The 12,666-nt window shown below is 57.8% G+C and overlaps 1 protein-coding gene across 1 annotated transcript; it reads left to right on the forward strand.

Annotated features, from left to right (window-relative positions):
* Positions 1–5,035: 5,035 nt before the first annotated feature.
* On the forward strand, positions 5,036–11,973 carry MAF1 (MAF1 homolog, negative regulator of RNA polymerase III). Its single transcript, XM_072132341.1, has 8 exons — positions 5,036–5,231; positions 7,784–7,892; positions 8,041–8,169; positions 9,342–9,507; positions 9,835–9,956; positions 10,060–10,179; positions 10,255–10,353; positions 10,498–11,973. Exons 2-8 carry the CDS (start codon positions 7,810–7,812, stop codon positions 10,517–10,519), a joined length of 741 nt encoding a protein of 246 aa, XP_071988442.1. The 5' UTR covers positions 5,036–5,231; positions 7,784–7,809; the 3' UTR covers positions 10,520–11,973.
* Positions 11,974–12,666: the final 693 nt, after the last annotated feature.

The following is a 12,666-nucleotide window of genomic DNA, read 5'->3' on the forward strand; positions in this document are numbered from 1 at the left end:
TATGAGGAGGAGGAGGAGGAGGATTATACTGTGACTGGTGATGTATGAGGAGGAGGAGGAGGAGGAGGATTATACTGTGACTGGTGATGTATGAGGAGGAGGAGGAGGAGGATTATACTGTGACTGGTGATGTATGAGGAGGAGGAGGAGGAGGATTATACTGTGACTGGTGATGTATGAGGAGGAGGAGGAGGAGGATTATACTGTGACTGGTGATGTATGAGGAGGAGGAGGAGGAGGAGGATTATACTGTGACTGGTGATGTATGAGGAGGAGGAGGAGGAGGATTATACTGTGACTGGTGATGTATGAGGAGGAGGAGGATTATACTGTGACTGGTGATGTATGAGGAGGAGGAGGAGGATTATACTGTGACTGGTGATGTATGAGGAGGAGGAGGAGGATTATACTGTGACTGGTGATGTATGAGGAGGAGGAGGAGGATTATACTGTGACTGGTGATGTATGAGGAGGAGGAGGAGGAGGAGGATTATACTGTGACTGGTGATGTATGAGGAGGAGGAGGAGGATTATACTGTGACTGGTGATGTATGAGGAGGAGGAGGAGGAGGATTATACTGTGACTGGTGATGTATGAGGAGGAGGAGGAGGATTATACTGTGACTGGTGATGTATGAGGAGGAGGAGGATTATACTGTGACTGGTGATGTATGAGGAGGAGGATTATACTGTGACTGGTGATGTATGAGGAGGAGGAGGATTATACTGTGACTGGTGATGTATGAGGAGGAGGAGGAGGATTATACTGTGACTGGTGATGTATGAGGAGGAGGAGGAGGAGGAGGATTATACTGTGACTGGTGATGTATGAGGAGGAGGAGGAGGAGGAGGATTATACTGTGACTGGTGATGTATGAGGAGGAGGAGGAGGAGGAGGAGGATTATACTGTGACTGGTGATGTATGAGGAGGAGGAGGAGGAGGATTATACTGTGACTGGTGATGTATGAGGAGGAGGAGGAGGAGGAGGATTATACTGTGACTGGTGATGTATGAGGAGGAGGAGGAGGAGGATTATACTGTGACTGGTGATGTATGAGGAGGAGGAGGAGGAGGATTATACTGTGACTGGTGATGTATGAGGAGGAGGAGGAGGAGGATTATACTGTGACTGGTGATGTATGAGGAGGAGGATTATACTGTGACTGGTGATGTATGAGGAGGAGGAGGATTATACTGTGACTGGTGATGTATGAGGAGGAGGAGGAGGATTATACTGTGACTGGTGATGTATGAGGAGGAGGAGGATTATACTGTGACTGGTGATGTATGAGGAGGAGGAGGATTATACTGTGACTGGTGATGTATGAGGAGGAGGATTATACTGTGACTGGTGATGTATGAGGAGGAGGAGGAGGATTATACTGTGACTGGTGATGTATGAGGAGGAGGAGGAGGAGGAGGATTATACTGTGACTGGTGATGTATGAGGAGGAGGAGGAGGAGGAGGATTATACTGTGACTGGTGATGTATGAGGAGGAGGAGGAGGATTATACTGTGACTGGTGATGTATGAGGAGGAGGAGGAGGAGGAGGATTATACTGTGACTGGTGATGTATGAGGAGGAGGAGGAGGATTATACTGTGACTGGTGATGTATGAGGAGGAGGAGGAGGAGGATTATACTGTGACTGGTGATGTATGAGGAGGAGGAGGAGGATTATACTGTGACTGGTGATGTATGAGGAGGAGGAGGATTATACTGTGACTGGTGATGTATGAGGAGGAGGATTATACTGTGACTGGTGATGTATGAGGAGGAGGATTATACTGTGACTGGTGATGTATGAGGAGGAGGAGGATTATACTGTGACTGGTGATGTATGAGGAGGAGGAGGAGGATTATACTGTGACTGGTGATGTATGAGGAGGAGGAGGAGGAGGAGGATTATACTGTGACTGGTGATGTATGAGGAGGAGGAGGAGGAGGAGGATTATACTGTGACTGGTGATGTATGAGGAGGAGGAGGAGGAGGAGGAGGATTATACTGTGACTGGTGATGTATGAGGAGGAGGAGGAGGAGGATTATACTGTGACTGGTGATGTATGAGGAGGAGGAGGAGGAGGATTATACTGTGACTGGTGATGTATGAGGAGGAGGAGGAGGAGGATTATACTGTGACTGGTGATGTATGAGGAGGAGGAGGAGGAGGATTATACTGTGACTGGTGATGTATGAGGAGGAGGAGGATTATACTGTGACTGGTGATGTATGAGGAGGAGGATTATACTGTGACTGGTGATGTATGAGGAGGAGGAGGATTATACTGTGACTGGTGATGTATGAGGAGGAGGAGGAGGATTATACTGTGACTGGTGATGTATGAGGAGGAGGAGGATTATACTGTGACTGGTGATGTATGAGGAGGAGGAGGATTATACTGTGACTGGTGATGTATGAGGAGGAGGATTATACTGTGACTGGTGATGTATGAGGAGGAGGAGGAGGATTATACTGTGACTGGTGATGTATGAGGAGGAGGAGGAGGATTATACTGTGACTGGTGATGTATGAGGAGGAGGAGGAGGATTATACTGTGACTGGTGATGTATGAGGAGGAGGAGGAGGAGGATTATACTGTGACTGGTGATGTATGAGGAGGAGGAGGAGGATTATACTGTGACTGGTGATGTATGAGGAGGAGGAGGATTATACTGTGACTGGTGATGTATGAGGAGGAGGAGGATTATACTGTGACTGGTGATGTATGAGGAGGAGGAGGAGGATTATACTGTGACTGGTGATGTATGAGGAGGAGGAGGAGGAGGATTATACTGTGACTGGTGATGTATGAGGAGGAGGAGGAGGATTATACTGTGACTGGTGATGTATGGGGAGGAGGAGGAGGAGGAGGATTATACTGTGACTGGTGATGTATGAGGAGGAGGAGGAGGAGGAGGATTATACTGTGACTGGTGATGTATGAGGAGGAGGAGGAGGAGGAGGATTATACTGTGACTGGTGATGTATGAGGAGGAGGAGGAGGATTATACTGTGACTGGTGATGTATGAGGAGGAGGAGGAGGAGGAGGATTATACTGTGACTGGTGATGTATGAGGAGGAGGAGGAGGAGGAGGATTATACTGTGACTGGTGATGTATGAGGAGGAGGAGGAGGAGGATTATACTGTGACTGGTGATGTATGAGGAGGAGGAGGAGGAGGATTATACTGTGACTGGTGATGTATGAGGAGGAGGAGGAGGAGGAGGATTATACTGTGACTGGTGATGTATGAGGAGGAGGAGGAGGAGGAGGATTATACTGTGACTGGTGATGTATGAGGAGGAGGAGGAGGAGGAGGATTATACTGTGACTGGTGATGTATGAGGAGGAGGAGGATTATACTGTGACTGGTGATGTATGAGGAGGAGGAGGAGGATTATACTGTGACTGGTGATGTATGAGGAGGAGGAGGATTATACTGTGACTGGTGATGTATGAGGAGGAGGAGGATTATACTGTGACTGGTGATGTATGAGGAGGAGGAGGATTATACTGTGACTGGTGATGTATGAGGAGGAGGAGGAGGAGGATTATACTGTGACTGGTGATGTATGAGGAGGAGGAGGAGGAGGAGGATTATACTGTGACTGGTGATGTATGAGGAGGAGGAGGAGGAGGAGGAGGATTATACTGTGACTGGTGATGTATGAGGAGGAGGAGGAGGAGGATTATACTGTGACTGGTGATGTATGAGGAGGAGGAGGATTATACTGTGACTGGTGATGTATGAGGAGGAGGAGGATTATACTGTGACTGGTGATGTATGAGGAGGAGGAGGAGGAGGATTATACTGTGACTGGTGATGTATGAGGAGGAGGAGGATTATACTGTGACTGGTGATGTATGAGGAGGAGGAGGAGGAGGATTATACTGTGACTGGTGATGTATGAGGAGGAGGAGGAGGAGGATTATACTGTGACTGGTGATGTATGAGGAGGAGGAGGATTATACTGTGACTGGTGATGTATGAGGAGGAGGAGGAGGAGGATTATACTGTGACTGGTGATGTATGAGGAGGAGGAGGAGGAGGATTATACTGTGACTGGTGATGTATGAGGAGGAGGAGGAGGAGGATTATACTGTGACTGGTGATGTATGAGGAGGAGGAGGATTATACTGTGACTGGTGATGTATGAGGAGGAGGAGGATTATACTGTGACTGGTGATGTATGAGGAGGAGGAGGAGGATTATACTGTGACTGGTGATGTATGAGGAGGAGGAGGAGGAGGAGGATTATACTGTGACTGGTGATGTATGAGGAGGAGGAGGAGGAGGAGGAGGATTATACTGTGACTGGTGATGTATGAGGAGGAGGAGGATTATACTGTGACTGGTGATGTATGAGGAGGAGGAGGAGGAGGAGGATTATACTGTGACTGGTGATGTATGAGGAGGAGGAGGATTATACTGTGACTGGTGATGTATGAGGAGGAGGAGGAGGAGGATTATACTGTGACTGGTGATGTTTGAGGAGGAGGAGGATTATACTGTGACTGGTGATGTATGAGGAGGAGGAGGAGGAGGAGGAGGATTATACTGTGACTGGTGATGTATGAGGAGGAGGAGGAGGAGGAGGATTATACTGTGACTGGTGATGTATGAGGAGGAGGAGGAGGAGGAGGATTATACTGTGACTGGTGATGTATGAGGAGGAGGAGGAGGAGGAGGATTATACTGTGACTGGTGATGTATGAGGAGGAGGAGGAGGAGGAGGATTATACTGTGACTGGTGATGTATGAGGAGGAGGAGGAGGAGGAGGATTATACTGTGACTGGTGATGTATGAGGAGGAGGAGGAGGATTATACTGTGACTGGTGATGTATGAGGAGGAGGAGGAGGAGGAGGATTATACTGTGACTGGTGATGTATGAGGAGGAGGAGGAGGAGGAGGATTATACTGTGACTGGTGATGTATGAGGAGGAGGAGGAGGAGGATTATACTGTGACTGGTGATGTATGAGGAGGAGGAGGAGGAGGATTATACTGTGACTTTATAAGGATGAGTATTATTCGGTTACTTGTCTCCAGGTTCGGGTCTCCTCCTCTTCTCGGCGCGGTGATGTCATGCCGAGGAGCTCCGGTCCTTTGTGCTCTGAGCGTCCGCGCAGCGTCATGCAGAACGCAGACCATCGGCCTGAGACGCTGAAGCAGCAGCGGGATCTCGTGTTGTGCTAACAAGAAGCCGGAGACGGACGCCCTACAGGTAACAGGAAGGCTCAGCCAGCAGGGGGCGCAGTGTCCAATCGCTGCTTCTCGTACTTAGTTATATCTATGTGACCCGGTCTCCTCTGGGTCGGGCCGGCGAGCCCTCTGCCCCGGCGGTCTCCTCTGGGTTGTGCCGGCGAGCCCTCTGCCCCGGCGGTCTCCTCTGGGTCGGGCCGGCGAGCCCTCTGCCCCGGCGGTCTCCTCTGGGTCGGGCCGGCGAGCCCTCTGCCCCGGCGGTCTCCTCTGGGTCGGGCCGGCGAGCCCTCTGCCCCGGCGGTCTCCTCTGGGTCGGGCCGGCGAGCCCTCTGCCCCGGCGGTCTCCTCTGGGTCGGGCCGGCGAGCCCTCTGCCCCGGCGGTCTCCTCTGGGTCGGGCCGGCGAGCCCTCTGCCCCGGCGGTCTCCTCTGGGTCGGGCCGGCGAGCCCTCTGCCCCGGCGGTCTCCTCTGGGTCGGGCCGGCGAGCCCTCTGCCCCGGCGGTCTCCTCTGGGTCGGGCCGGCGAGCCCTCTGCCCCGGCGGTCTCCTCTGGGTCGGGCCGGCGAGCCCTCTGCCCCGGCGGTCTCCTCTGGGTCGGGCCGGCGAGCCCTCTGCCCCGGTGGTCTCCTCTGGGTCGGGCCGGCGAGCCCTCTGCCCCGGCGGTCTCCTCTGGGTCGGGCCGGCGAGCCCTCTGCCCCGGCGGTCTCCTCTGGGTCGGGCCGGCGAGCCCTCTGCCCCGGCGGTCTCCTCTGGGTTGGGCCGGCGAGCCCTCTGCCCCGGCGGTCTCCTCTGGGTTGTGCCGGCGAGCCCTCTGCCCCGGCGGTCTCCTCTGGGTCGGGCCGGCGAGCCCTCTGCCCCGGCGGTCTCCTCTGGGTCGGGCCGGCGAGCCCTCTGCCCCGGCGGTCTCCTCTGGGTCGGGCCGGCGAGCCCTCTGCCCCGGCGGTCTCCTCTGGGTCGGGCCGGCGAGCCCTCTGCCCCGGCGGTCTCCTCTGGGTCGGGCCGGCGAGCCCTCTGCCCCGGCGGTCTCCTCTGGGTCGGGCCGGCGAGCCCTCTGCCCCGGCGGTCTCCTCTGGGTCGGGCCGGCGAGCCCTCTGCCCCGGCGGTCTCCTCTGGGTCGGGCCGGCGAGCCCTCTGCCCCGGCGGTCTCCTCTGGGTCGGGCCGGCGAGCCCTCTGCCCCGGCGGTCTCCTCTGGGTCGGGCCGGCGAGCCCTCTGCCCCGGCGGTCTCCTCTGGGTCGGGCCGGCGAGCCCTCTGCCCCGGCGGTCTCCTCTGGGTCGGGCCGGCGAGCCCTCTGCCCCGGCGGTCTCCACTGGGTCGGGCCGGCGAGCCCTCTGCCCCGGCGGTCTCCTCTGGGTCGGGCCGGCGAGCCCTCTGCCCCGGCGGTCTCCTCTGGGTCGGGCCGGCGAGCCCTCTGCCCCGGCGGTCTCCTCTGGGTCGGGCCGGCGAGCCCTCTGCCCCGGCGGTCTCCTCTGGGTCGGGCCGGCGAGCCCTCTGCCCCGGCGGTCTCCTCTGGGTCGGGCCGGCGAGCCCTCTGCCCCGGCGGTCTCCTCTGGGTCGGGCCGGCGAGCCCTCTGCCCCGGCGGTCTCCTCTGGGTCGGGCCGGCGAGCCCTCTGCCCCGGCGGTCTCCTCTGGGTCGGGCCGGCGAGCCCTCTGCCCCGGCGGTCTCCTCTGGGTCGGGCCGGCGAGCCCTCTGCCCCGGCGGTCTCCTCTGGGTCGGGCCGGCGAGCCCTCTGCCCCGGCGGTCTCCTCTGGGTCGGGCCGGCGAGCCCTCTGCCCCGGCGGTCTCCTCTGGGTCGGGCCGGCGAGCCCTCTGCCCCGGCGGTCTCCTCTGGGTCGGGCCGGCGAGCCCTCTGCCCCGGCGGTCTCCTCTGGGTCGGGCCGGCGAGCCCTCTGCCCCGGCGGTCTCCTCTGGGTCGGGCCGGCGAGCCCTCTGCCCCGGCGGTCTCCTCTGGGTCGGGCCGGCGAGCCCTCTGCCCCGGCGGTCTCCTCTGCGTCGGGCCGGCGAGCCCTCTGCCCCGGCGGTCTCCTCTGCGTCGGGCCGGCGAGCCCTCTGCCCCGGCGGTCTCCTCTGGGTCGGGCCGGCGAGCCCTCTGCCCCGGCGGTCTCCTCTGGGTCGGGCCGGCGAGCCCTATGCCCCGGCGGTCTCCTCTGGGTCGGGCCGGCGAGCCCTCTGCCCCGGCGGTCTCCTCTGGGTCGGGCCGGCGAGCCCTCTGCCCCGGCGGTCTCCTCTGGGTCGGGCCGGCGAGCCCTCTGCCCCGGCGGTCTCCTCTGGGTCGGGCCGGCGAGCCCTCTGCCCCGGCGGTCTCCTCTGGGTCGGGCCGGCGAGCCCTCTGCCCCGGCGGTCTCCTCTGGGTCGGGCCGGCGAGCCCTCTGCCCCGGCGGTCTCCTCTGGGTCGGGCCGGCGAGCCCTCTGCCCCGGCGGTCTCCTCTGGGTCGGGCCGGCGAGCCCTCTGCCCCGGCGGTCTCCTCTGGGTCGGGCCGGCGAGCCCTCTGCCCCGGCGGTCTCCTCTGGGTCGGGCCGGCGAGCCCTCTGCCCCGGCGGTCTCCTTCATCGTTGTGTTTCTCCTCTCCTCAGGTCTCGCTGTGTCTGATCTTGTGGAGATGAAACTTTTGGAAAATTCCCGCTTTGAGGCTGTGAACTCGCAGCTTTGTGTGGAGACGGGAGACTCCCACATCATCGGCAGGTAGGTGTCCTGATACACTGCGCAGAGCCTCTGCTGTGATACCTACTACCCAGGGCTGTCCATATACAAGAGTAGCAGCTGTGCTCCCTGCCGGGCTCATACTCTGGGGGGGGCTATGATAATCTGGATTATGTCTTCTGTTGTACAGGATTGAGAGCTACTCTTGTAAAATGGCCGGTGATGATAAGCACATGTTCAAGCAGTTCTGCCAGGAAGGTCAGCCGCATGTGCTGGAGGCTCTGTCTCCTCCTCAGACGGGTGGTGTCAGTCCCAGCAGGTAGGTGAGCAGGGCTGGTTGTGGGGTGGATGTATCTCCAGATGTTGTAAAGCCACAAACTGAGGACACCGTCCACCATGCTGCCGCCTCACCACGACCATGGGCCCACCACGCACCAATGCGCCATCGACACTGCAGCACCCCTCACCGGCGCCACCATCGAACCCGGGACTGTAGACGAGAGGCGCTCCTATGTCACCGCCGACCATGGCCCCACCACGCACCAATGCGCCATCGACACTGCAGCACCCCTCACCGGCGCCACCATCGAACCCGGGACTGTAGACGAGAGGCACTCCTATGTCACCGCCGACCATGGCCCCACCACGCACCAATGCGCCGTCCACACTGCAGCACCCCTCACCGGCGCCACCATCGAACCCGGGACTGTAGACGAGAGGCGCTCCTATGTCACCGCCGACCATGGCCCCACCACGCACCAATGCGTCATGGACACTGCAGCACCCCTCACCGGCGCCAACATCGAACCCGAGACTGTAGACGAGAGGCGCTCCTATGTCACCGCCGACCATGGCCCCACCACGCACCAATGCGCCGTCCACACTGCAGCACCCCTCACCGGCGCCACCATCGAACCCGGGACTGTAGACGAGAGGCGCTCCTATGTCACCGCCGACCATGGCCCCACCACGCACCAATGCGCCGTCCACACTGCAGCACCCCTCACCGGCGCCAACATCGAACCCGGGACTGTAGACGAGAGGCGCTCCTATGTCACCACCGACCATGGCCCCACCACGCACCAATGCGCCGTCCACACTGCAGCACCCCTCACCGGCGCCAACATCGAACCCGGGACTGTAGACGAGAGGCGCTCCTATGTCACCGCCGACCATGGCCCCACCACGCACCAATGCGCCGTCCACACTGCAGCACCTCTCACCGGCGCCACCATCGAACCCGGGACTGTAGACGAGAGGCGCTCCTATGTCACCACCGACCATGGCCCCACCACGCACCAATGCGCCATCGACACTGCAGCACCCCTCACCGGCGCCAACATCGAACCCGGGACTGTAGACGAGAGGCGCTCCTATGTCACCACCGACCATGGCCCGCACCCAATGCAACTCAGTACCACCACATAATCTCGTGTCCTCCATGTCGGGGCTCAGCCGCTACCGCACTGCCCTCTGTTTTGTGTCTTTCAGGCTGGGAAAGAGTCTGGGGGGAGATGAAGAGGGTCCGCTGAGCGATAAATGCAGCCGCAAGACTCTGTTCTATCTCATTGCCACCCTGAATGAGTCGTTTCGGCCAGACTATGACTTCAGTGCAGCACGGAGCCACGAGTTCAGCCGGGAGCCGAGTATAAACTGGGTGAGGACACTGGGAGGTTGTGGCTCAGCGTCCCGCTGGGCTGTGACCTCATTAGAGGAGATCTGTAGGGTGTGCTGCTCCTCCTATGGAAGGGCTCGTGTATGCACGGACTGCCCAAGCTGACGCAGCGCCTCCTATTCCTGCCCGTGCAGTCTCTGAGGACATACACACCTGCTGTTTGGGCCATGACTGGGGGTAGGTAACCCAACTAAGGTTTGACAATCCAACGGATCCCTCAGGTCTGCAGAGGAAATCTAAGGAGGACCAGGTGATGGGGCCACCCTGTCCTTCATGGGTCCTAAACCTTGTTGTGTGTCTCGTCCCCAGGTGGTGAACGCTGTGAATAGCAGCCTAGTGTCGGCCCTGGGTGAAGACTTCTCCTCCCTGAAGTCTAATCTGTGGGACGCTGTGGATGAAGAGATCTGCCTGTCCGAGTGTGACATCTACAGGTAGGTAGCCTTCTCTGTGTGGACCTGTCCCTGGCCAGATTGTGATGCCTCATTGTTGGGGTACCGGCTCCTGACTCCTCACCACGCGGTCTTTCTCTGTCAGCTACAATCCTGATCTGGACTCTGACCCTTTTGGGGAAGATGGAAATTTGTGGTCCTTCAACTATTTCTTCTACAATAAGAAGCTGAAAAGAATGGTGTTCTTCACCTGCCGCTCTGTTAGGTAATAAGTGTCCGTTATACACACGTGTGTGTACAAGTGCCTGGGCGGTCCTGAGCTGTCTCCGCTCTGTTGCAGTGGCTACACCTACAAAGGGGCTGACGCAGGTTCAGAACTGGACATGGACCTTGAAGAGGAAATGGAAGATGATGAAGCCGGCCATGTTGGGGGGGAGCGGTAAGACTGTCTGATTTCTCAGCAGGGTGCGCTCACTGTCCTGCTGCAATGTCCACCACACGGAGAGATTGGGGGTCACCCATGGTCACCCGTCCACTGGTGTGCTGCAGCATTGTTCACACTTGTTGTTTGTCTTTATTTCAGGCCTTCGATGATGTGCCCCTAAAGATGTTGTGTCCAGCACAATCCAGGGTGCGAGTGGGTGTCCCTCCACGTCTCCTCCCTCCATTGTGCCTTCTCTCGTTGTGCGGAGGATCTGGAGGCGTTGGCTGCCTGGAGCTTTCCACCAGAGACTGAGCGGCCGCTGTACATACATGTCCCGGGTCACGCGTGTGAGCGGAGAGCAGTGCTGGCTGCTTTACATTTGTGTCTAGCCACTTTTTTGCCTTTCCGTTTTTGGCCTGTGAACATTTATCTGCCGTTGGCTTGTGCACTGATGTACAATACGTGTTGTGTATATATTCGGGTTGGGCCTTGCACTCCAAGGGTCCATATAGTCTGGTGGATGATGGACTCGCACCTGACCAGCTGTGGTGGTCTCGGACTACTCGTGTCTCGCAGCTGTGGTGGTCTCGGACTACTCCTTGTGTCTCGCAGCTGTGGTGGTCTCGGACTACTCCTCGTGTCTCGCAGCTGTGGTGGTCTCGGACTACTCCTTGTGTCTCGCAGCTGTGGTGGTCTCGGACTACTCCTCGTGTCTCGCAGCTGTGATGGTCTCGGACTACTCCCCTTCCTCTCCGGCTGTGGTGGTCTCGGACTACTCCCCTTCCTCTCCGGCTGTGGTGGTCTCGGATTACTCGTGTCTCGCAGCTGTGGTGGTCTCGGACTACTCCTTGTGTCTCGCAGCTGTGGTGGTCTCGGACTACTCCTCGTGTCTCGCAGCTGTGATGGTCTCGGACTACTCCCCTTCCTCTCCGGCTGTGGTGGTCTCGGACTACTCCCCTTCCTCTCCGGCTGTGGTGGTCTCGGATTACTCGTGTCTCGCAGCTGTGGTGGTCTCGGACTACTCCTTGTGTCTCGCAGCTGTGGTGGTCTCGGACTACTCCTCGTGTCTCGCAGCTGTGATGGTCTCGGACTACTCCCCTTCCTCTCCGGCTGTGGTGGTCTCGGACTACTCCCCTTCCTCTCCGGCTGTGGTGGTCTCGGATTACTCGTGTCTCGCAGCTGTGGTGGTCTCGGACTACTCGTGTCTCGCAGCTGTGGTGGTCTCGGACTACTCCTCGTGTCTCGCAGCTGTGGTGGTCTCGGACTACTCCTCGTGTCTCGCAGCTGTGGTGGTCTCGGACTCCTCGTGTCTCGCAGCTGTGGTGGTCTCGGACTACTCCTCGTGTCTCGCAGCTGTGGTGGTCTCGGACTACTCGTGTCTCGCAGCTGTGGTGGTCTCGGACTACTCCCCTTCCTCTCCGGCTGTGGTGGTCTCGGACTACTCCCCTTCCTCTCCGGCTGTGGTGGTCTCGGACTACTCCCCTTCCTCTCCGGCTGTGGTGGTCTCGGACTACTCCTCGTTGTCTCTGCCGGGTGAGCTGCTTTGTGTTGGTTGCAGAATGTTTTGTTTTTAGACGTTTTTTTATGCAAATGGTAAATTTTTTCTTCAGATTATTAAAGTTTCTTTGAAAATGAGAGCGTTCTTGTGTCGGGGGAGGAAATGTGCTGGCACTGCCCGAAGAACCCCATATTACACCGCGTGTCTCTGAATATAAGCACACCACCATGTACTTATCAATCACCTCTTAGAGGTATGGAGCCACTCTCTGGGTAAGGGGTCTCTTCCCCCCCCCCCCCCTCTATGGGGGAAGCCTTAATAACCTAAATACCTAAGGCACCAAACTTGGGTCTTATCATCCGATCTCCTTGATTAATACTGATAACAAGCTTCTCGACAAAATTCTGGCTGAGCGAGTTAAAAAATGTATTAGGAGTGTGGTCCATGTGGATGAAAGGGGCTTTATGCCCGGACAATCTCCAGAGGTTCCGTCCAACCCAGGGGAGCGCAGCATTGTAATGTTACATGTCTGAAGCATGTGATAGAATGGCGCTACATATGACTAACCCTGGAGCCCCCCCAAGATCCCTCTAACCCAGGGGAGCGCAGCATTGTAATGTTAGATGTCCGAAGCATGTGATAGAATGGGGCTACATATGACTAACCCTGGAGCCCCCCCAAGATCCCTGTAACCCAGGGGAGCGCAGCATTGTAATGTTACATGTCTGATGCATGTGATAGAATGGGGCTACATATGACTAACCCTGGAGCCCCCCCAAGATCCCTCTAACCCAGGGGAGCGCAGCATTGTAATGTTACATGTCTGATGC

Source organism: Engystomops pustulosus, unplaced genomic scaffold (assembly GCF_040894005.1).
Source record: "Engystomops pustulosus unplaced genomic scaffold, aEngPut4.maternal MAT_SCAFFOLD_402, whole genome shotgun sequence".
Lineage (NCBI taxonomy): Eukaryota > Metazoa > Chordata > Amphibia > Anura > Leptodactylidae > Engystomops > Engystomops pustulosus.